This window comes from Netta rufina (genome assembly GCF_964035555.1).
Source record: "Netta rufina genome assembly, chromosome: 8".
NCBI lineage: Eukaryota > Metazoa > Chordata > Aves > Anseriformes > Anatidae > Netta > Netta rufina.
The window spans coordinates 1,193,775-1,218,561 of NC_140131.1; the positions used below are offsets into that span (position 1 = coordinate 1,193,775).

A 24,787-nucleotide genomic window follows, 5' to 3' on the forward strand; every position below is an offset into this window, starting at 1 on the left:
TAAATTAAAATAATTCAGATTTCAAAAACTTCTCATAGAGAGTTTAGGAAATCTTGACATTCTCAGACTTCCTGCACAATTGTTTTGCTGTTCTAGTCAGCAATAGGATACAAACTGAAAATAACATGAGTTGAAAAGTGGAAAGAAAGTAGTCTTAGAAAGAGACATTTTAAATTAAGGCTTTTAAATTGAGCTCATAGGATAGCTAGAAGAAGGGAACAAAGACACAAATAACCAATCTGTAGCATTTCTTATGCCATCACTGGAAAAAAGTTCAGAAATAAGAGAGATGCTACACCCAAAGATAGGTGACATGAGGAGACAGGGTAGAGGAAGACCCTAACTGGAGGAATGACAGAGGTAACCCAGTTCTCAGGAAGGATGGGCAACACAGGAAACGCATGCTGGGGGTGTTAGTGCATGGGCTCAGGGGAACATCCCGGAGAGAGAACTGATGGAGATGGGCACAGCAAGACTGGATGGTCGTGCTAACTAACACCAGTGAAGATCCTTGTGGGAAGGGGCAAGAGAAACTCATATTGTCTCGGAAGCAGGAGGATGAGCTGTGATTTTGTAAATAGAATGGAAGCTGGGGAAGGAGGGTATCTGGTAAAAAAGAGGATGTGTCAGACAGGTACTAGGAGAAAATCCATAATTAGTAGCAAAAATTAGGAAGGGAATAGTTAGGGGAAACATATTTAGGAAGAAACTTTCCCTAATGGAAACAAAATGAGGATTTCTGTACCCTGACATTATGTTGTTAATGGTACTCCGACGATTATGGGTCATATGGTTTTGCAGAGAGAAGTCAATAAAGGAAGAGAAACAATTAAGAATTAAACATTTAGAGAAACAACTAAAAATGGAGTACCAAAACCAAAAATGCATTATCAAAATGTAAAATTATACATTTTAAAACTTTATTGATTTTACTCATAGGGTGAAACCTTTGTGAGGTGTAGCCCATTAACTACTTTTGAAATAACAGTGGAAACAAATATTTGTTAAAGCATTTGCCGTGTGATTTATCCTTGAAGAACATAATTGTATTTAAGAAACAGATATTTTAATCCTTCTACCTTTGGTGTACTACTGGAGGTAGCACCATACCAAAATAGCAAAGAACAGGCATCTTCACAGCCCATTTAATTAACCCTGCCAATGATAACATTTAAGTAAACACAGCCACATGCTGACTCTTACATGATGTAATATATTCAAGACTTTAAAACACTTTGATACCCAGAGCTCCCTTGTGGTGTATGATATTTCTCACATAACGGTATTGATGTACATACAACTTAAAGTGAGCAATAGTGCAATAGCATTTTTTCAGTGTAACACAATCATTTCTACTGCAGTGTAGCAAACTTATCGTGCAAAACCATTTTTGAAAAATAACAAAGTGCATAGCATTCACAGAACGTGAAATTCCCCACTTTTGAAGCATAGTGTATGCTTCAAATGTTTTTGTTTTGTTTTGTTTGTACCTCTGAGCTTTTTGTATGCTCTTCTTTCTCCTTCCTGTCTGGGATTTCCAGAGTCGATTTATGAGTGTTGTCTGTATCAGACAGGTGACTCTTATGGAACTCTTTACTTTCTCTATCTTGCACCTAGAATCCCAATATTGTGCCATGAAACTTTTAAAAGTTATAAGCTTAAAATAAAACTACTTGCTGTAAGATAAGAAGAACCAGCAGTTCCGTATTTGACATAATGGTGAGCACAGGTTTTTATTTTAGTTGCATGATTTCATGAAGTTTTCTGCTATTCCTTCTTTCTTTCTTTCCTTCTTTCTTTAACTTACGTTAGCCTCTAGTCTAGCTATTCCAACAATAATCTATACACTTTTGAAAGAATTAGTCTGGCATTTCTGAACATACCATGAAAAAGTGAACGATGTAAAAAAACAAAATCATATTCCATTTACTTTTACTCTGCTTAACAACACCCTTTTTCTTAGAAGCCCAAGAACAAAATGGGCACTAAAAGAAAAAAAAAAAAAAAAAAAGTATTATTAATAGGACCGCTTCCAAGAGCAAAGTAAAGAAATAGATGTAATTGTGTTTTCTGAGAACCTATTCCTGAAGAGTAACCACAGAAAGATACAGGTAGAGGAAAGAAAATATGTTGAGCTGTTTTCCAAGAGAAAATACATGGTAAACCCCAGTAAAATAACTGGGAAAGAGAAATATTGGTGATTATTCATGCTGACAACACAAAAACATCAAATTAAAATCTAGAGAGCTGTGATTTTCAAAATAACCTAATTCTGAGAGTCTGTTTGCAAAGAACAGAAAAAGAATAGAAAGACCCAGGCTCCGTGCAGATGCATCATGCATATTGCAAAGGCATGGAGGACCATTAAGGATGGATCTATTCCAAAGGAACAATTAAATATACATAGAGGGTTGGCAGCACTTCTGAACTGGAGTAGGCGAGGGCAATCTGAAAAATGACAAGCTGGCTATAAAGAAATCAAGAAGCAAAGACAAATAAACAGATTCAGGCTAATATTACTTGGTCCATATTTTACTAAAATTTTAATGAGGGACTAAAGAAGATCACAGAAAATGTAGCAACAAATGTAACCAGATAGATATCAGAATATCTCTAGATACAGTGAGACTAACTGAAGCATACATGTTTTCCCCCAGAATCACAGTTAGGTCTAGAAGTGCAGTCTTAGAAAAAAGCCTCGCTGAGCCACTTGCCATGTCACAGACTCTGCACATAAAATGGCAGTTCTTCTATCTCTCAGCCCTGCATGTGGACAGCTTCAAAGTCCCACTAAAAAGTCTTCTCCTGATAAGATCACAAAGTGCAGACTTCCTGAAGCTGCGTGTGAAAGTCAGTCACAGTTCTGAATCTGTTGCTAAAATAGCAATGACCAGATTGACCTAAATAAAATTCAGTCACTAATCCAGAAATGCACTGAGAGTCACCCAAAACGTGGGATTATCCCAGAAGAATGTGGAGTGCAGGATCTTCCTCCTGCTCCCACAACTCTCCCACTCTTCTGCCTGCAGAGGCTGCTTCCAGGAAGGCCATTTCAGTAGCCATTAGTTCTGAAGGCTGTCCTGTGTGTACAGGGTGTAAAGACGAGGTATAAGTCCTACTAAAGAACTGAACTTGTGGGATGAGAACTTCTGAATGTGGATCTGGAATCTGAAGGTGGGAGAATGAAGGAACCCCGAAACACGTCCCGCCTGCTGGGGGGTACAGCAGCCAGCACACTGTTAGAGCATTGACGCAGTGAGCTCTCCCCTTTTTAGCTCCAGCAGGCATTCCCAGACATACAGCATGGCTTTAAAAGGAGACACAAACTTGCTGATTTGGTGACACAAGTACTTGAGGAACAGACTGGGATAGTGTCTGGGCTCCACACAGAAAGACGGAGTGGATCCTGGAAAATAATTTGTTCTGGGCAGGTAGGGCTGTTTCTGCCATGTCTTTCTGCTTTGCAGTCCTGGGAACTGGCAAGCACTTAGAGGAATGCACACTTTAACCTTGCCTGTTAGGTGATCAGAAGTACAGCCCATCAGATGCACCCAGGCACTGACCAGAATTTGCTACCACCTAAGAAGTCAAAGTCTACAGAGATGCATTTATTGTGAAAACTTCAATTTCCAATAGCTTTATTTCAAATGGCTAAGCTTGTTTGCTGACATGGTCAGAACTCTGGAAAGATAAGCTGCAGATTCTTATCCAAGCAGTTGTTTGTCATGTACTGCAGAGGATGGGAAACCCTGTAACGTCATCCTAAGTTATAACCCACGGAGATGGTCTTGCCCAGTTCTGTATGTAGTCTTCAGTTTGAGGACAGAAGGCCCAGTACTGCTATGAGTTACAACACCCTAATATCCGAATTGCACTCCCTGTGCTCTCCCATCTCTGGAGGAAAAGAGCTTCTGCCACGCTTGGTCTAGATGGATATGTACCCAATTGCATATATTTCACTGGGGTGAACAGAGACATTCTCAGGTCTCTTGAAAAAGAGACTTTTTATGGCCCATCAGACATAATCCAGGCCTACATGCCCTTCGTATATGAGCTTGTACAGGGTGCCACGTCCAGACGTGTGATACTGCATCTCCCAGGTCCTCACTCAAGTGGGGCCAGGCAGAGCAGCAGCCTCAGTGGGTCCGCTGATACCTTGGACTGATTTTATGGAAGGTGGGCTTTATCTTGGAGACAGTTCTGAATAATGCCTCTCCAATCCAGACACAAAGATAAGGTCAGGCAGAAGTCAAAGTAACTCAAAACGGACTTTAAGACATTTGACATCTTATGTGGAGAAAAGTCTCTTGTAAGCCGAATGTCCAGAACAGGAAAGCATTACTTCCCTTCTCCTTTGACAAGAAGTCACTAAGGTCATAACCTCAATAAACATCCTTTGTACTATGGAGAAACCATATGGCAAAACTCTATGATGAAGATGTTTCTGCCTCCTTATTAAATATAGGTAATTCTCTTGCAAAGAGCTTATCGTGCTATGGCCTTAAAGCAGACACAGACTGAAAATCTTTAGGACATATTTCCCTCCCAGTCAAGAGAGACTGCCGTTGTGCATCTCATTAAGGGAAAACGGTTCCCAAAAGAGACACATCAATTGAATCAATTGAAGCCAGGCAACCTGGGGAAAACAAAAGTGTGCAAATTCTCTTGGAAAGGCAAGATGATCTTTTAGACAGTCTCTAAAACTTTCACTAAAAACAGAACAAAAAGAACACCTTTCTCCCTCTCAGCCCCCATTCCTCCAAAACAACCCAAACCCATGCAAGTAATGAACTAAGAAGTTAAAAGGATTACAGTCTTATTTTGATTGAGATGAGATAAAGGTCTCAGAAGAGCCAATGCAGCTGAGGCAGTATTTTTCTGTCTGTTAGCACTAGTACCAGCACCAGCATCTGGAGCAGATTACTCAGAAGACAACAATCTCTCCTTTTTACACAGTACTAATGAACCTGCTAGGAATTAACACGAAGGATGGAATGTTGCATGCTGGACTAGAAAATGCTTTTTATTTATTTATTTATTTATTTAAACACAAAGCTGACAGTTATACAGAACTCTTTCAGATGATTTTCTCAGTCCATACATATCAAGAATATTAACTAAAGATCTCAATTGCCTATTTGTGGTATTTCTCAGTGATGCTCATGGAAAGGGTACAAAATGCACTAAGTTATCCCAACCTTCTTTTTGTCTAAAATGCACATCTTTCGCAATGACATAGGACAACAAAAAGGTTTATTTTAAATGGTGATTAATTAAGAAATTGTTTATTATTACCAAAGGTGGAGGATAATACAGGGGTTTTGAAATGTAGCTTATTACTCATTTCAGATTCTCCTTTTAATTATTTAGGAGCAATTCTGTGAAGACACACGTGTGAATTAATTGCAAGAGAACCCAAGAGAGATCAGAAAAGAAACCAGCTTATCTGGCTTCTGAAGACGAAAAAGTGAGCACTGCATCTGAAATTAAATTACCTTGTTATAAGAAAACTGTCTTCAGTCTAAATCTATAGCAGAACACACCTGCATTTTCAAACTGTATTTTAACTTGAGGCTTGAGATCATGTCTCCTAATTATCTGAAAAGCAAATGGAGCTTAATTATGTTTTATTTAATGTGTTACAACTGAAATCATGCTAATGTTATTCACAAATAATTCATAATTTTTCTACAGTTTCTCATACCTCTTCTTTATCTTTATGCAGGAAGCCAAAGAGGAAAATGTGTACATGATCTTGTTTTATTGCCATAAAAGCTTCCCAGCAATGTTATTTGCCTGAATGACAGGAATGCTTTTTTTGTTTTGTTTTCTTTATTTGATGAGATAGCTGTGCTACTAGTCTCGAATAAGCACTAGGGAATCTAAAATCTGGAAAAAGTCTACCATCTTCACCCTTGTAATAAAGGAAGATGAAAAATATGTTTCTATTGATATGATGGAAATAGCTCATGGACTCACATCAGTTGCTTGTGGTAGAAAATCAACTAGGAAATTGCAATCACACAATTTAATTGCACTTCAGGAATTACTGCAGGGTCTTTAGCAATTCAACTATTTTTATAAAACATATATTTTGATACTCTTGGATTAAACAGTTCATGTACATTCACAGGAAAACTAGATATGATTATTTTCCCGTTGCAAAAGTGAATGCATTTTTATCAAAGAATAAAATGCAAGAAATCTGTCTTTATCTTCTTCTGTATTAAAATTCAGTATGCATTCTACATACTGGCGAATAACGGAGGCTTTGCTAGGCTTTGGATACTCTCAGAACTCTGCCATGGCTGTTAGCTGGGACATTACTCCCTGCTAAGGGGCTCCTCTTGGGTGACAGCAGCAGAACCAGTACCGCCACCTGTACCTGAAGCCCTGTGTTTCCAGACCCAGAGACACGAGACCTAACACCCAATGGCTTTATCAGACAATACTGATTCCAGATAGTATGTATGTGGTCTCAGTATGGTTCATTAAAAACATCAGAAACCTATTAAGAATACTTAAGTTCAAAGTTAGTTGATGCACAATAAATTGTATTCAGCAACAAATCAGAACACGTAAATACTCATGCCACAAGACATAAGTTGGTTAAAAGGCCAAATTTACACAGTGAGATAGAGAATAATTGGTAAAAAAGAATAATGGTAGAATTTAAGATTTCACCTTTAGATAAAACATGAATGATTTAACTTAATTTGAGATTTGAAGAAAGTTTTCTGAAGCCATCCTAAGTCAAAAATAGATATTCTTTTAATAAATGAAAAGGTTTATCTTTAAATAAAATACACAGTACTGACAGTGCAGCTACAGTGACTGCTGTATAAGTGTGAACAGCCAATCTGTGTTAAGGATACAGAAAATTGAGGAAGAAAAAGTCATCCACACCCAACCAGCCAGGGATATTTCAAAGACAGTGAACTTATCATAATATTTAAATAACAAAGGGGTGAAAAGATAATTTGATTTTTTTTTCTCTTTTTTTTTTTTTTTTGAGTATTAGGACTTCATAAAGATTTGTAAGAATGGAGGTATTCCTGTAGACCTGTCCAAGCATTTTACAAACTATCAAGAAATACTGCCAGAGTAAGAGGTTTCTGCTATTTATAAGGTGTGGCTACACAAAGTAAGTCATTAGTATGAATGTATTAATGAGTAGACATCCTCTGAGATCAAACTTCAGCTAATAAAAACAGCTTTGCACAGGACTGTGCAGTACTTTGGAACTGATCTTTTACTAACTATATTTATGTCAGAATAGAAAACTTTGTCGCTATGCATACTGATCCACTTTTGGCCAAAGTATTAAGGGCTAGATTGTGCAACTCATTGAAAAGTACTGTTCAGGGGCAACTGATTTTTAAGTTCCCTGCAGTCAAAGAATCACTTCTGTTGGCTTCATTAACATTTGGCAAGGTTTATTGGCTAAGGAGGATTGGACTAGATGATATTTCAAGGTCCCTTCCACTCCCTAACGTTCTGAGATTCTGTGATGTATTATGTATTACGTTTAATGGGATAGAAGAAGCAGAGCCTAATGGCATAGTATTGTGAGACAGAACAAACTGATTTGTCATTTACATATTTGGTGCAGAGATAAACTTACGTAAGCCTGATGTGGTCTAATCTCCCACTAATATGCAAGTCTCTCGTATCATTAAAATGTAGGAGAGTGCGGGTATATATCAATACAAAAATTCAGATTTAGCTAGATTTAAAACCCAAAATTCAATCTGATAATCTTAGTTGTATTGAGAAAAAGAGCAACTCAATATAAAACTAGACTTACTTTACAGAATTAAACTAGAAACTCTTAGGTATGAAGTTCACAGCAGATGTAGCATATAATTTGAGGGAGTTATGTTAAAACCCCATCTTGAACTATTGAAAGGAACAACGATCCTTTTACATTACCTCCACTGAAATCTCCTTTGGTGCCATGGGCCACTTGTGCTCATACTTTTCTTTCACAGTTTGTTCACTGTTCGCAGTTGGTGCTGTGTTCTCAGGCCGTACTCCATGGCTTGTTTTGCCCACCAGATTTTGAACTGATTTTACCATATTCTTTAAATCCTCCGGGTATGGAGTGGGATAACGTTTTAGATTTATTTCAACCTGAACATTCATAAAAAGAATTAAAGCACAAATACAAAATGAAAACAGCATGCAAACTAAAACCATGGTTACAGTACTATGCCTAAGTGCAAATTCCTCAAATTTTGAGTTAATCTATTTGAGGCAATTTGTTACATATAGCTACCTTCATGGATTTTTAAGTTCTTGGACTGAAATTTGCATTCAGTTACATTATGGAAACCTATAATGGAAATTCAGTGACATAAAATAATGGATGGGAATGCTTCCCTATAAGCTTATCTTTCACCCTGTGAGAATATTGTATTTTAATTCTACACTTGACTTGAGAGTACTAACATATTAAATCACACTTTTCCAAAACGATACTGGTGTAAATGAAGAATTAATTTAGCCATGTTCAGTGTACTGAATTAATCTGAATTATCTATAACAACTGAGAACAGAATCTGATCTACTGGGAGCTATTTGCTCTTTGAGATGGATAATGTACATACATACACTCAAGTATATGAATACTCTTAAGTATACAGAAAATGCAGGAAAACAGACTCAAACCACTACAGAAAAGTCACCCAAAATCACACTGAATATTCCTTTGACTGAAAGAGCTACTGTTTTGTTACAATGATCAACATCTTAAGCTTATATTTTTTTATCACTCAGAAGTAAAGAAACAAAGTATTCACCCAAGTCCAAACCAACCCTAATTTTAAGACAATTTTACAGAATCTCAGGGTTGAGTGAAAGGGGAAGAGGGACATGACATGACGCTATCAGCAAATTGCTCAGAGGAGACGGTGCTGTAGATTACCATGTCAGGAGGGATCTGAGCAGGAAAGAAGACATACATGGTGCTGACCTCCCCATCGTGTTACAGACATATTTTGTCTGCTGTACATTGCACCCCATCACGAGAAGAGATGCTGAGGAACCAGAAGAGCATGTTCAAACAAAGCATGACCTCAGTAAGGCTGCTTGGGCTGTGCAGAGTGGGCATTTGGTAGGTTTGTCCCTTGCAGCCAGCGCATGGCAGAGGCCCCCACTCAGCGCATGGCTCTGTCCTCCATGGAGCAGCTCCTGCCCTCCCTGCTCTGTCCTTCCCACTGCAGACCTGTGCTATCTGCACTGCTGGGACTGATGGTTGAGGGTCAAGCACCAGCTCCGTGGCTCATGTGGTAAAACAGAAAAGGTCTGCAGAGTGGTCTGTCTGCTGTCAGGCAGGAGTAATGGCCCCCAAGCATGGCCAACTGAAATAGAAAAAGTGCCGCCTGAGTCTGCCACTCTCTTTGGGCCTGGGCTTGGGGTGGAAATGCAATAAAATCCTTCAGTGAAGGAAAATTACAGCTCCCAGGGCAAGCTCTGTGTGTCAGGATAACTGTGAACTTTGAAATTACTCTACATTTGCCATGTGATAAGTAAGTATTTAGAAGCATTTACCACAAAGCTGCTTTTACCTGGTTGTGTATGTGAAGTAAGCAAAGGGAGGTTGCTTTTAATAGCTCACTATACAGCCACTGAATTTTACACCCCTAATGAGTAGGTAAAAGGTAATTTTGGATTCAAATGAATATGGTCTGTTGATGGGAATATTTTAGAAGCAAGAGCATGATCAATTTGGAAAATGAAACTATATGAAATACTAGCTTATAAGTCTGAACCACAATAGAATAAACATTACAGATAATAGATTCTGACATGACCTTAACATAAAACGTTAAAATGTATGACTATGATGTCATATGTTAATAAAGAATTTCAACAGAAAAAAGAAATTAAGTCTGTAAAGCATTACTAAAGCTGTGGTTGATTTGCGGTTGAAAGAAATCGTATTTGGATGTGGCCTAATTAGGCAATAGCTTTTTCACAAAATCCGAGCCATGATTTAAATGCAGGTTGTACAGACAAACATAGCTAGAACTCAAGTCATAGAGCAAATCCTCAATAAGTACTAGTCAAGGAAAAATTAACTGAAAGACTTTCATGCAATAGGCAAGTCAGACAGGGATTTCAGTAAGAGTCTTATATCGCTATGCGCATAACTATTACACAATGAAAGTACTGGCAGTTGTGGTGGGTGATATCCAGCAGAAAGCAGGCATTTTCATCACTGATTTATTATTATTATTACAGTGGAAATCTGCACTCCCTGTCGATGCAATTCATTAATGTTTTAATGCTACACCAAAAGTACCATGACCCTGAAAAGAGAATTTTCAAAGTTCAAAATTCTTTATGGAAGAATTTATTGAATAATTAAAATAATCAAATTAATGTTATATAGTTTGGCTGAGAATTCAGTTTTAACTGTGAAATATAGAAAGGAAAAAACATTTACACTTTTATAAAATGCTAACACTGTTTCTGATTACCACCTATTGTTAATTGGTTAATCTTTGAATTCATCCCAAAAAGGTCTGATGAAACTGCTAAAACTGCAAATACAAAATAGTCCCTACAACCAATTGCAACACATGGATGGACTGACACACATTAAGTTCACAAAACGTTCCAGAAATTAGCTTTTAGCTCATGTGCATGCATTTAAATGAATGCTTGTGAACAGTTGAATCAAACAACTCTTTATGGCACTTCTAGGGTCATTCATATATGCAGATGAATTAGCCATTCTGGAAAAGAGCACAGACGTATCAGAAGGATGCAAGTAAGTGTTTCTACCCTATTAATTAAACTTGAGATTTATTTTTTTTTAATAGCTTGGGAAGAAAGGGTGTTTTACGGGTGTTTTCCATCACCCACATACCTACAGTGGGTAATCTTTTCCTTTCAAAGTCTGGTAAGATTTTCTTGTTTTGAGCAATGTTATTTACACACTTTCCATTTTTACAAACTTACGGGATTTATTGGTATTTAGTGTACACACAGTGAGATATAAGAAAGGAAAGATGTTTTCTTTAAGAAACACAGATGGGAGGAAGTATCTGAGCAGCTCCTAGCTCCTTGCTTAACTTTTCATTTAATATCTCTTCTCTGTATAAGCAACGACTATGGCATCTGCTGCAAAACGTAACGGTTTGCTTTGATGAAGAGATACTAGGATCATTATGGAGGAGAGGAACATTGGATTGGAGCACCTCTCCTTCGAAGACAGGCTGAGGGAGATGGGTTTGTTCAGCCTGGAGAAAATAAGGTTCATAGAGGCTTTCCAGTACCTAAAGGGGGCTACAGGAAAGTAGGGGAGGGACTGTTTGTCAGGGGGTATAGTGACAGGACAAGGAGTAATGGTTTTAAACTTAAAGAGGGTACATTTAGATTAGACATTAGCAAGAAATTATTCATCACGCAAGCAGTGAGGCCCTGGCTGCCCAGAGGAGCTGTGGCTGCCCCATCCCTGGCAGTGCCCAACGCCAGGCTGGGGGGGATTTGGGCAGCCTGGGCTGGTGGGAGGGGTCCCTGCCCATGGCAGGGGGTTGGAACCAGATGGTCTTTAAGGCCCCTTCCAACCCAAACTACATAGAGAAATCTCATGCAGAAATGGACTTGTATATTACAGCGGTGGTATATCCACTCTCTATGGATGAGAGGGAGAAGAGGTAAGTAGCAACTCCAGAAAATATATTTTAGTGTTGGACTCTTCCCCCCACACTGACACAAAGGATGACAACTGTCTTGACCTTCATCAGGCCAAGACAAAGCAGTAGGGAGACCTGCAGCCCCGGGGGCCATGGGTCACCCACATGGCACAAACTGCTCCTCCACGACCGGCCATGCCACAGCTGCCTCCTCGTGCCAGCCGTGAGCAGGCAGCCCGGGAAGGAAGCACTGCAATCGCAGCATCCACAGCATCCTGAGCAGCTCTGGTGCTGTGTGCCCAGGCCTGGCGTCACACCACGCCATGGCAGCTGCTCACCGCACGGCACAGGCCAGCTCCTGTCTTCACTAAATGCTGTTTCTAAGAAACCTGAAAATGTGGTAATGAGTCTTGGCTGTGTTTGCCTCCCCATTTTCCATACAGCAGATGGCAGCATTGGAACTCAAGTACAAGAACACCATTTAGTGGATGAAGGATATCATTTTTCTACAAAAACATCTTACTCGAAGGAAACACTTGTTTCAGTCATTCATAGAGTTCAGATATATATTAAAACCAAAATGGCTAAGTGACATTCTATTGCATTTAGATATTGAGAATAATGCTTGCAACTAGCATATAATACAGTTAAATTCTTCTGTGATCTTAGAAACTTATATCTATTTCCCTGTTAATATTTCAGTTATTTTGCATATTTTACACATTTGGACATCCATATTGTTAACAGTTAAAATTATGATAAGAAGTAGTGGAACAACGTAAGAATCTCCCTGATTCTCTGCTTTCCATATGTGAGCCATAAATCTGCAGTTCACCTGGGGTAAAATTTCAGTTTAATCTATTTATCGCGAGTCAAAGATTGCTTTATGATTTCATTTTTCTGTTTTGTGAAGTAGTTTTTTACTTTGCTAAGTAAGTTCTGTTTTGCAGTAGAGTGAATTATCTCTAGTTGCAAGACTTTGATGAAAATTCCTAATTAGGGAAAATAGAATAAAAAATCAAAATTTTCCAAACAGATCTAAACCAGATGTTAAATATTTATTGCTAATAGTATTGCTCTTTTAAAAATTAAAATATGATTTTAATATCCTCATATGATTTTTGTCTCTGGCAACACTTGTTGGGTATTCTACTGCAGTTCAAAATGTGCATTGTAAAGTGTTTGATCTGGGGTAATTCCTTTATATTATTCAAAAGATAGACATTGACATTTTCAATTTTTGATAGGTTACAAAATTGATGAAAGATAACCCCTCTGGTGCACATTCCTGTGCAACTCCAATAAGTTTCAAAGTGCTCATCAACTTCCACAGTGAGAGGAATATGGAATATAGGGTCTAAATATTTCTAAAGAATTAGGTGGCTGGAGGGTAATTCTAAGTCCCTAAACATTTGTTGTTAATTTTTGCTTAGTGATAAAACACCTGTCACATTAGGAACCCAACACTAGGGTTCCTAATTTGAAGTTTTGCTGTCTAGGCAACAGCAGACTACCTGGTACCATGTACTTCAGGGAGAGCAGGTATGTTCTTCTTTCTTAACTGCTATACTTGAAACATGGTTTCAAGTATTTTCTGCTTATTTATAAAACAGAAATAGTTCAATACAAGATCGGTATATTGGACTCTGTCCATAACATGTGAGTACCAGAAAAAATCAAACAGAGCTTACCTTAACTTTCCCTGCATTTTCCTCCTCTTCCTTTTTGTCTTCGAATTCGAAGGCAACAGTCATACGTTGCTGTCTCTGCTCCTCCCATAAAGTAGGATTAAAACTATCACTGTCTGACTGGAAATCTACAGTTAAATTGCAAACAGCAATGCAACAGAACAAAGGATTAGTGCACTCAGCAAATGATTGGAAATGACCTAAAAAGACAAGTTCTTAGTGGATCCTATAATCTTGGGTGACTGCCTTAAAACTGTTGTGGGGGGTAATGAAAGTATTAACTGACAAACCACTACAAACAAATTTCAATGCTAAAATCGGAAGAATGGTGGAAAGCAAGAGGGTTTCAGGACAGAGGGGAGTGGGGTACGGGGATTCCAGTGTAACAGGGGTATGTCAGGAGCCAAATTCCCAGATGTGCTGAGCCCAGAGCTCCGCACCCGCACGTCTCGGAGGTGCCCCCACCCCAGCTCCCTCAGGCAGGCCGAGCAGTCCCTGCTCAGCTCCAGCTAGACCCTCGGTTTCTGCCCCACACACACTTCATGCCCAGGTTGAAATCATTTATACGAGGCCATTCTTCTGAAAATGTAAAAGAAAATGTAAATCCTGAGAATAATGGACAGGAGCCCTTTGTGTGTGACAAGATATGGGCTGTTACGTGTGCACTGCTGACTTTACGTGTCAGAAGAGAGACACTCATACAAAGAACCACATCTGAAACCCCTCCCTCTCTTTTATCTCCACTACCTGAACAAGCACTGCTCCTGCCTGTGTAGGAACTGCTGACGATGTTTTACCTTCATCACTGCGGGGTTGCTGGGGAAACATGTAGTTAGTCAGCACTCTCTGCTTTGTTTCTGGGTGAGCCTCCGTTTGCAGTGGAATGAGAGCCTTGGACTGTATAGGAGAGGCAAAACAAAGGACTGGTCACTCAGAGCATGTGTGTTAATTGAAACAGGATTTTAGTACGTGATAAATAGATAATACAGGAAAAACTAAAATTCTGTGTGAAAATAATCCTCTCCATGGACTAAAACCAGTGTTAGTTTGATGGAAATTCTTACTGTCCCATTCCTCACTTCTAGTCTACATGTGATTCCCACCAGGGCCACCTGAAGAACACTAAACGTTGGAAATACTGACTGCGTGTTCAGAACTGCACCGGTGGGGAAGCTAAAGGATCAGAAGAACAGAGCTGCAACTGCACAGGAGAACACCCACATTATGGCTGCGAGTTGTTTTAAGTCAAGGTTAATGACAGATGAGTTCATGATAGCTATTGGTTCAGCTGAGCGTAAACCTGGTGCAAGCTACATGGAAGCACCTTGAATATTCAGATTTAACTATTAGGTTTTACTTTAATTGATTATTTTTATTGCCTTGCTCTAATGTAGGAGTGACTGTTACAGTTCACAGAAGAGAAGTTGATCTAAAATGCATCACTGGAAAGTCAAAATGCTGAAAAAATATAGTAAATTTAAAAAGAAATATATGTTCTCTGGCTGAGTGGAGGTGTCATGCAATGTTAGTTTTTTGATGGAAATAAGAGTGAACAGAAGGAGAATCCTAATTTAGCACTTTAAAATTTACTCATCAGTTTCTATTATCTCTCCCAGTTAGTCTCCCCTCCCTTCAGCTTTGCAATTCTTTGATTAGCTATACAAGCTAAAAGTAAATTTAAGGAGAGATGCAATGAGCAAGTGCTGATGTAAATCTATTGACTGCAGTACACTTGGCCTTGTTTGGGGGCCCAGCTGAGTGCTACGTGCTGGGCAGGAGCCCGGAGGTTTGTCTGGTACCACTACAAAGATACAACCCTGTTTGTGCTGCTCTGCACGGTTCTGCCCTCAGCCATGCTCAGCATGGGCAGATGCGCCTGGTCTGCAAACGAACAACAGCAGGACCAGAGTCCCTGTGGCTTCTTCATCCAGATAAAAGGATGGATTAATTTCCAGTAGTATGATAATTACCCCAATCAACTTCAGTTAAGGAGATATAATATCTGATGTCGGGTGTTATTGTAAGGTGAGAAAGAAGAGATTATGAGAATTTATTGCAATTATTAAAAACTGTTAGGTATGTTGAACATTTCTAGCATGTTATTAATTGAGTTTTTCTCCACTTAAAGTCACATTCTGGAACTGCAAAATTATTTTATTCACCAATACTGGCAAAGATTGATGGGGGACTTATTTTAGTGCACAGATGCTGGCTAACTGTTGCATTTCCCTGTGTTCGTGTTACAAAATTTGTTTAAAAATAGAATCCTAAAGAATATATAGTAGTGATATATAAACCAAGAAAGATATATAAACTAAGAAAGGCATATTTAAATGTAAAAGGAACTTAAACAAGAATTTTCTCCAAAACAAGATTAAGAGTACTTGTTCGTCTTCTACATTTTTAAACTCCCATTGACTTTAATGGAGTTTAAAATATGCAGGAATAGAAGCATGGACAGGAAAAGGCAGAAGACAAAAATGTAGGCATAGATGGAATATGGAGTGGGACAAACAAAGAACAAGTCCAATGAAAAATCTTACCTCTTGAATTTCTATTTAAAAAAACATTTTCTTGATAATTCTGGACTTTATTTTCTACTATATGTTACTACTTTTGTCAGGATATAGAAGGTTAGTTAGAAGCAAGAGGTAATAAATGACAGCCAGGAGAATCTACACCTTGGTATGAAAGTAGCAAGCTCGACTGAGACTAAACACTTCTAAAATTCTACTACAGTCATGTATTAAATTATAGGCTTCATTTATGGCCCTTGCTAAGAACCCTACTACTTTACTAAAGAAATTATGAATATTGAAAGCCATTACCTGGTTGTCAGAAAGCCACAAAGCTGCAAGTTCTTTAAGTTTAGTAAAAGTGAATGGTAAGTTCTTCAGTCTGTAAATGATAATGGAACAACATGAATACTTCATTTCCACAATAGTTTCTTTTTAATCTACATGCAGCACATTTTGGCTCAATCCTACAGAAATTGCTGTCATATCTTTATTTTCTCTTGCATTTTATTAAAATACAGTAAGTTACTAAGGGGATTCCCCTTAAATTGCTTCCACATTAAGAGAGATTTTTGGATTCTAAAACTACTGATTTCATTGCCTAGAGGTACTAAGGAGATACCAATGTCTTGCCATCTTGCCATGGCTGTAACATAACCAGCTTTATAACTTATAACCAACACAAGTTACAGCTTATAACACAGAAAAAATCTTGGTCCCAGTGAGACTTATAGCAAAGTCCTTACAGTTTTCAGTGTAGTTAACACAAACCCTTTTATTTATCAGTTAAATTTCTGAACACAAATTACTCTAAGATAACTGAAAATTCATTTTTGCAGAAATGTTAGGAATGAAATTAAAATCAAATTAAAACAAAAAAACAAAAAACAACATTTTAATTATATGCATGAACACATCTCCTAAAATAATCTGTATGTGGGAACAGGGAAAACATGACTAGATACTTGTGGAAACATCATTCATGTTTTTCCCAGTAAGTAACTCATTATGAAAACATTATTTTTACTTTGCAGCCTGTACTAAGCCAGAGAGGGATGTCCTACTCACATCCTGATATCCTCCCATCTTTGTGATACAGAAGATTAAAGAGCTGGAGGACTGTCGAAAGAAATGGACCAGCCAAAGGAGTGACTACAAAGACGAAATCTAAATGTGATTTAACAGAAAGAAGAGAGGAAAAGCCCTTCTCTGAGAGAGTCAGACAGGCTGATATTGTGAAGAGGACTGACAAGTATGTTCATTTGCACCTCAAATAAAGACAGGCATTCTACTCTAAGGGACTGCACCTGCCCAGCATCATCAGGAGAATCCTTTGTCCCTCTATCATTAAATAACTGATAATATTCCTACAATCTTCTTCACATTAAAAATCTGGGAGATATGTAACTCACAAGCTTTTGTACCATTGCCTCTATGCAGCGTTTTGAAAGTGCATCCACTGTGGAATTACTTTGGATGCATTTTTTGCCACAAAGATACTACCATTAAATATTGTGTTATTTTTTGAAAGCAGTGTCTACTTACTGCAAGTAACACATTTTAAAGACTGTGATTTTAATAAGAATATCTTATACTAAAGATGACTTAACTACAGAAAAGAAATAAATTGACGTGAATATATACAAATACAGTGTGTTGGGAGATAATCTCCAATTAAATGCTTGTACAGATTAGAGTATCTTTACATATGTGTGCATGTTTAAGCCTGTAATTGATGCCACAAGAAAGGAAAGAGTTCCTAAACTTCCTGATATTTAGCTTTCATTCCTATTTTATCAAAAAATTCATACTGCAGTGTGTTTAAATGTAAATTTTCACTTTTCTCTGGAATAGTGCAGAGTAAGATATTCTTTATAAATTAAGGTTACAAGATTAACCTTTAATAGATAGTTAACATAAAGATTGTTAAATAGTGTTTATCTGGATGTTTTATTCAGGGTGCTTTTCTTTTTTCTTTTTTCTTTTTTCTTTTTTTTTTTTCTGTATAAAAAGATATGTACTTTGGGTTTTCAAGTGATGCCCTTATTTCTTTACACTTTAGGATTCCGTAGGATGAGTTTCAGAACTGCATAGGAACTTTTGTCTGCAGAGCACTACTGGTGAAGTTTCCAACTCACTCAAGCTGAGAAGTGTATATCAGAGAGAGAAGCAAAATTGGTAAGCACTCTTCAGAAATGATGTGTGGCAAGTGGATCTCCAAGCTGGTTTTCCATTTCCATATTCAAATAAAACACCAAACACTTCATTGTTCATTCTTTTTTGCACGTAAGCCTGGACACCTAGCTTTAAACATCTGAAGAGGACTGATTTTAAGGAGTCCAATAAGAAAAAATCTCAAATTAGAGATCAAAGAGTGGAGGCACCCAAAATCAGTACCATTTTTTGAAAAATTTCCACTGGGACAAGACTCATTCTCTTTTTCTAACTGCAATTTCTTTTGACAATTTTAAGACTGCTTTTTAAATTTTATGAAGTTTATGAACATTTCTCCTTATGTTCACTAAAAATGCAAATGCAAGCATTCTGACTTTCATGAACAACTGAATTACCAAGTCATTTTGTGTTTTACCCATTTTCACAACAAGGCCTGTTATACTTGTCATTTACACTACATTAGTTTAACCATGAAAGGTAAATACATAAATGTTTTTATAGCTTCATCTGCCAATATAAGGTTATGATATAGCTACAAAGCACCTCAAATGTTACTTATGCATAGCTGTAGCTTGATTACTTTCTACAGATTAGGAATTTTGGTATAAATCAACATAACTTTACTGATTTCAAAGAACTAACTCACAGCATTCTCAGTTAAAGATTTGGCCTCCTCCAAGGAGAAAATTGTCCTTCAATAATATAAAAAAAAGTAATTAGTTTGAACTGCTTCCATTTATCTAATATATGGCTGCAATCAGATATTAACACAAAGAAATGAAATGTCCATGAATATGCTATTCAACAAATAACTTTTCTGTTATGCTTAGATGCTGAAGCATCTCACTAGACAGCATGGAAAATTACATGCATAATTGTTTTTGTAAATCTAAGGAAAATATATTCACAATGCTAGATGAAACTTTAATAAGTGCATCTTCTTAATTATTAAGAAAAATCAATTATTAATTATATTAAGAAGATGTCCAAATTAATCAATTTACAATGAAAAGGCATATTCTGCTGTACCAAAATAACTTATTCTTACTATGGCTGAAACTCTGCTCAGCCTGAGTAAATAACCTTTGCATGAGGCCATTTCCTTACTGGTACAGTAGGACTTTCTTCAGTAAGGACTTTTCCTTACTGAAGCAGTAGGACTGCTTCAGAGCAGCCAAAATCCAGAAGTCAGGACTGGGAACTTGCTAATAGAAACAGAGCCATAGCTCCTGCACCCATCAGGCACCAGGTGAAGGGCATTCAGAGGCTTGAGTTCTGTGGGAAGGCAGGATCTCTGAATCTTCAGAACAACTACACTGCTTCTGACACTTGGCAGCCATCTGTTGCACATGCTTGCTTGCATAAACAACAGTTGCATTCCTGTACAAGTTTTAAATCACTAACTTTGTTTTGCAGTCTCTTAAACTTAATTGTAAAAAGAGCTAAACATGCAATAACAAAATAAGGAAATCTTTTAGTGCTACAGACATTTTCTGTATTTATATTAGTTATGTTAAAATATATATAAAATCATGTATGCCTTTGGTAAATGTAAAAGTTTAAAGGTTATTAATAGAATTATTTCTTAAAAGGAAAACACCGAAATACTGATTTTTCAGCAAAGTAACTCTCCTCAGTAATAGTTCAGAAAAATAAGAAACACATATGTTCTTTATTGTATTTAATTTTCACACATAAAATGTTTTCCTAGGAGGAAAAAAAAAAGAAAAAAAAAAAAAGAAAAAAAAAAAAACATCCTGTGAATTCCCTTAGGTGAGTAAAACCAAAAACTAAAGCAACAACAGCACACCTTTTGAAATGACATCCTTAAACATTAAAACCATTAGCACCCTATGACCCCACAACCTCAAAGAAACTATATGTCACTGTTACACCAGGCTGGAATGAGGACTTTAGGTTAATTTAGAGTAGACTAGCCAGTCAGTCAAGCCCAGAGACAGTTGATACTTGTGACAGTTCTCTACAGTTACACTCAGCAAACTGACAACAACAGGGTTTTGGGAGTGTGAAAGTTTAAAAGAACATAATTCACATTAACTCTTCAATATACTGTTCACATGAATGCCTGTGGATAATAACAGAAAGGAATAATTATCTCTTTGGCAATAAGCAATATTGTACAATTAAATAATTGAACAGAAAAGATACACCAGGGAACAGTCCTTTGTTTTGGAATGGATCACGTAATCTGGGGATCTTTTTTTATCTAACTTCTGTTCGTGAGATTCAGAGTAGTAATTGAGTCTGACCCCAGGACAGAAGCAGAAGCAGTGCAAATACAGAAAGGTAATGACTTTTTCAGCTCTTCTGTAAGAACAATCTAAAACTAGAAGAAAGGTTACTTACCAGTAACCGATGCTCTTTGAGAAGTGTAGCCCAAATGTACATTCTAACAATTCTACCTCTCAATCACAGGACTCATACCTGGAAGGACTCTGAGGAGAGAGGAGAAGCAGATGGAAGACAAATGTATAGGTGGACTACACATTGTGAAGAACACCGGTTACTGGTAAGACATCTTTTTTTTCTTTGAATGAATCCCATGTGCAGTCTTAGCAGTGAGTGTATCCAAGCAGCTACCCCAGTGTGATGGAGATCTCAGTACCTTTCACGCAAGTGGTAGCTGCACAACTACTTTATCAAATGCTGCATTGGTTCTTGAAGCACTGGAGATAGTGTTATGCCTGGCAAAGGCAAGGATGAATCTCCAGGTAGCTGCATTGCAGGTATCTGGAATCAAAACTTTCCAGAATGCACAGGGTGAAGCCACCTAAGCTCTTGTCAGGTGCACACTAACCCTCATTAGACTCCACTTTAGCAATGTGATAGCAAGTCAGGATTCAGCCCACCATTGCCTTTTATTGTGTAGCGACAAACAAATACTGTATTTTCCAGTGGTGTAGAGTCTGTAACAGGGTTGAAAAGGTTTGGACCTGTAAAGATAAAAGGAAAGAGGACTCCCAACTATGGAGATGAGAATTATAGATACAGTCTTAGAGTGTAAGGCTTGGGAAGGAAAAGCTGGAGTCTAATTCCCTTGTTAAAATGGAGTTCTAACATGAATGTCTGTAGAAAATCCTGGAACCAAAATAGCTTCTGGTCAATTAAGATAAGCAAGGTTCATCTCTCAATGATGAGGGCCTTCAGAAGACATACAACAAGAGCGAAAGCCTGCAGTAGCTGAAACCATAGTATTAAAAATGCACAAGGGAGAGAATCCAAATACTGACCCACCTTTGAGCAAAATGTGTCAACTCACAAAAATTTGAGATTCTTGTTAACCTAAGTGGCAAAGAAGTCTATGTCTGGTTTGTCTCCTTCCTGAAAGATACCCAAGGAGGACTTTAAACCAAATCTGCCACTTATGATACTGGAGGATGTGGAAAATGTAGATTTTTGACATTCATACTCAGACAGGCTACAGATAACACAAGAGAGGGCTTTTTTTTTAACTTGTTACATGCTACTTCACAGTTAGGTTGTCCATCACTCCTTGTATGCATGACCATTTGGAGAGCAGACAGTAAATTTTCCACGCATTTGAGCAAGGCAAATTCAAAGCCACCAGCATCTCTGCACTCTGCATGCCTGGAGCTGGGATGCACTCCCCATGCCATGAGGAACATATTCAGAATTAACATTTTTGGTGGCAAAAGGGCATCTCACAATAAACACTTGAGTAGCCCAGTCTCAGCAGGGCAGTATTTAACCTCAGATGGAATTGATGTCAACAAAGTAGGAAAACATGATCCTCAAGAACTGCTCAAGAAAATTATGAGATAATTCAACCAGTTCCTCTGTCTCCTAGTCTAGACTCTGCTCTTCAGCTAGCTCTAGAATGTCTGTAACTCACTGTACAGTTTTTTATATCAAGTTGAGAGAACAGCTTCCCATGCCAATGGGCAAAGGCCCTGTTCTCCTGCCCTCCTCATACTTTCCCATTTGGTGCGCAGCCACTGTTTACCTTCAGCTGGCTTTGATGCTTGCAAGACTCCACTGCGAGCAAATTGGACACATGGGGAGCATCAGAAAGCAAACACAGTAAGAAAAAAGATCAATACGTGAAGTTTCAGTGAATTAAGTCATTGCAGTCATTTGACCAATGAGCCCTGAGTAAGCCCAAGGCAGATAGATGCAGGGCTACCAGCCAGCACAAAAAGGGAGTGGGCAGGACAGTGACTGGTGTGTTCCAGACTGAGGAACATCACATTGCTGGGATGCTGGTCCCACCATTTACCCCACAATGGAAATCCCAAGTGCTCTTTTATCTCTGGGCAGCCAGGGAAAAAGGCAAGTGGGCAGGACTGCTGTTTCAGTTGCAGCCATCAGGTCAGCTTGGTCAAGAAGCCTTGCATACTCTGACCACCTCTGCTGCCTTCTGCCAGCAGTGAGCCACCTCCTCCCTCTCGCCCCAGCAATAGCACTCATAAGCAGTAATTACACATGTAGTCACAAGCCTGAAATACGCAGCTGATCTGGCTGAAAAGTTACTTGGCAAAAGGAAAGAAAAGAAGAAGAAAAAAAAGACTAATTTCTGCTTCCTCAACACACACTCATGGCATGATTACAGGTTTGAAAAGGGGTCAGAGTGACCCAGCTCAGATTGGTTTAATGTGCCGGTGAGGGCACTCTACAGCTGCAGCTCCTTGGAGTCCCTAAGATGCCTTCAGCCAGTGCTGTCCTGTTGCCTCCCCAGCCCCGTGCACACCCTGTGCCCTCTAGAGCTGGCTGGGCAGCAACACGATGGAGCAGCCACCCAAAATGTCCACCTGAAAATTCACCATGTTTCTGACATTTGCTGCTTTCATCTGAATTGCTTATGTATTCAGGATCACCATACACCTGGATGTGCCAGCCTGAGGGAGTTTAAAGTTAAAACACAGCTCCAGTCTGTAGCTCCACAGATAAGACCACAAACCTCCACTACTGTGGTGACATGCTGATGGGAGAGTCCTCCCACGTCCCTGTGAAAGCACTGGAATGTGAAACCCAAAAAGATTTGATTCTGGGACTTGGACGGTTTCTGCATGGATTGGAGATCAGTTTAGCTTTACATTCTGGTCCATACATAATGCACTTCATAATACACAATTACAGTGAGGAAAATGATCTAATAGAAGTAAGTAAACAAATTTGAATAAATATATTACAGGGATATCTTGATTTTATAGTTTATGATCAACCTTAATTTCAACAATGAAACTGGTGACAGGAAATCAGACACAGATGTGCAAAATTCTTCCCCTGACATTTACTGAGCACAGATGATAGCTACTTGGAACAGAATGGTGTTCACACCCTTTTTCTTTTTATTTTTTGCATTATTAGGCAAATTTGTATTTCTGTGGTTGTACTGAAATTAACATATTCTTGGAACATATGTTTCTTTAAATTCCATGGAAAGGTCAGTCATTTCTGATGCCTATGGGAGCACAGCATAAGTACCAAGAAAGTCTTGTTTCAAGCATTCAGTTTCTCAGAGGAACAGTGAAGTGTGTGAGAACACAGAATCTGGTGTTTGGTTTGTGTTTTTGTTTGACAACACTTTTGCCCTGCTGAAGGAAACAGAACATTTTCTTTTGATTTCTGTGGGGTCAGGGTAACATGTAGTATGTTTGCACTTACTGATCTCCTATATAACAGCTTGTCACAATTTTTTGAGCAGGGCACAACACTAAATATTATAAAGTTATATACAATTTTAAAACCAAATATCACGCTTTCACGTGGAAATTACAGGTGATAATATAAGTAAACAGTCTCTCATCTCTGAAAGCACACCGAGACCCAGATGCTCACCACATTCAAATTTTTCTTTGGATATTATGCAATTAAAACCAAACCATAAAGATTAAAAAAAAAAAAGAATTTTTCCATATAGTTTAAATACTTAAAGTATTCATAAATATCATTTCTATGTATTTCATATACTTTCATATATTTTAGATAAATGTATTTTAACAATACCTAGAGAGAATTATCTATTCTTTTAAAACAAATTCTTGTGACGTGAGTTAGGAAAATTATGTGAACTATACCTGTTATCACTCAGATTTAACACTCTTAGCTTCTGCATCTGACCTATTTCATCAGGAAGAAATTCCAGCTTGTTGGAGCGCAGAGACATCACTGTTACGTTTTTACAGCTTCCAATCTATGGGAATGGAAAAAAAGATAAAAAAAATGTTAGGATTTTGATAAAATTTATTATCACTAATTTTATGTCAGAGCGTGGCCATTTTTTTCCCCTATAAACAACAAAGAACAGAAAATACAGTATCCAAAGTCAGAAAATATTATTATTCTTTGTCAGAAATCTCAGGGAAATGCACTACATTACTTGAACTTCTGTTTCTGAGTGATATTCTCATCTTTACATGAGTTTACTAGTTTAGTTTTTATTATTTTACTATTGAGTATGTAAGAAAGATTTGATATTCAACACTATGCAGAAATAACCGCTTTAAGCGATATTTTATCATAGTATGGATGAAGTCTTAGGCCTACCAAAAACCATTTAAATCTAATTTAAAAACAGGATCAGCTTCTCACTTCTCTGGGCAGTTCAGGAAGGAAATTCTCATCCACAGCCAACGTCCTCAGGTTGTGAAGGTAACCGATTGTTGAAGGTAAGGACTCCAACTCATTACAGCTGCAGTCAAATTCTTCTAATAAAGATAAACTGAAATTGTAAATGTAGTCGTTAGATGCTGTACAAGGGTTAGGTAATAAAAAATAACAA

The 24,787-nt window shown here is 38.0% G+C and overlaps 1 protein-coding gene across 4 annotated transcripts in view; it reads right to left on the bottom strand.

Moving 5' to 3' along the window:
* The window catches only part of LRRC7 (leucine rich repeat containing 7), a gene marked incomplete at its 3' end in the record, with an annotated part of 89,924 nt that overhangs the window by 22,264 nt on the left and 42,873 nt on the right, over positions 1-24,787 (bottom strand). For 3 of the 4 annotated variants that reach the window (XM_084290907.1, XM_084290906.1, XM_084290905.1), the window contains exons 10-15: positions 24,598-24,727; positions 24,084-24,199; positions 16,162-16,231; positions 14,131-14,230; positions 13,337-13,461; positions 7,933-8,133 (exon numbers count right to left, since the gene is read on the bottom strand). In XM_084290907.1, coding sequence (XP_084147033.1) covers positions 7,933-8,133; positions 13,337-13,461; positions 14,131-14,230; positions 16,162-16,231; positions 24,084-24,199; positions 24,598-24,727 — 742 coding nt within the window. Of the gene's footprint in view, positions 1-1,490; positions 1,614-7,932; positions 8,134-13,336; positions 13,462-14,130; positions 14,231-16,161; positions 16,232-24,083; positions 24,200-24,597; positions 24,728-24,787 lie in introns of all 4 variants that reach the window. The other variant, XM_084290904.1, reaches the window with a different exon arrangement.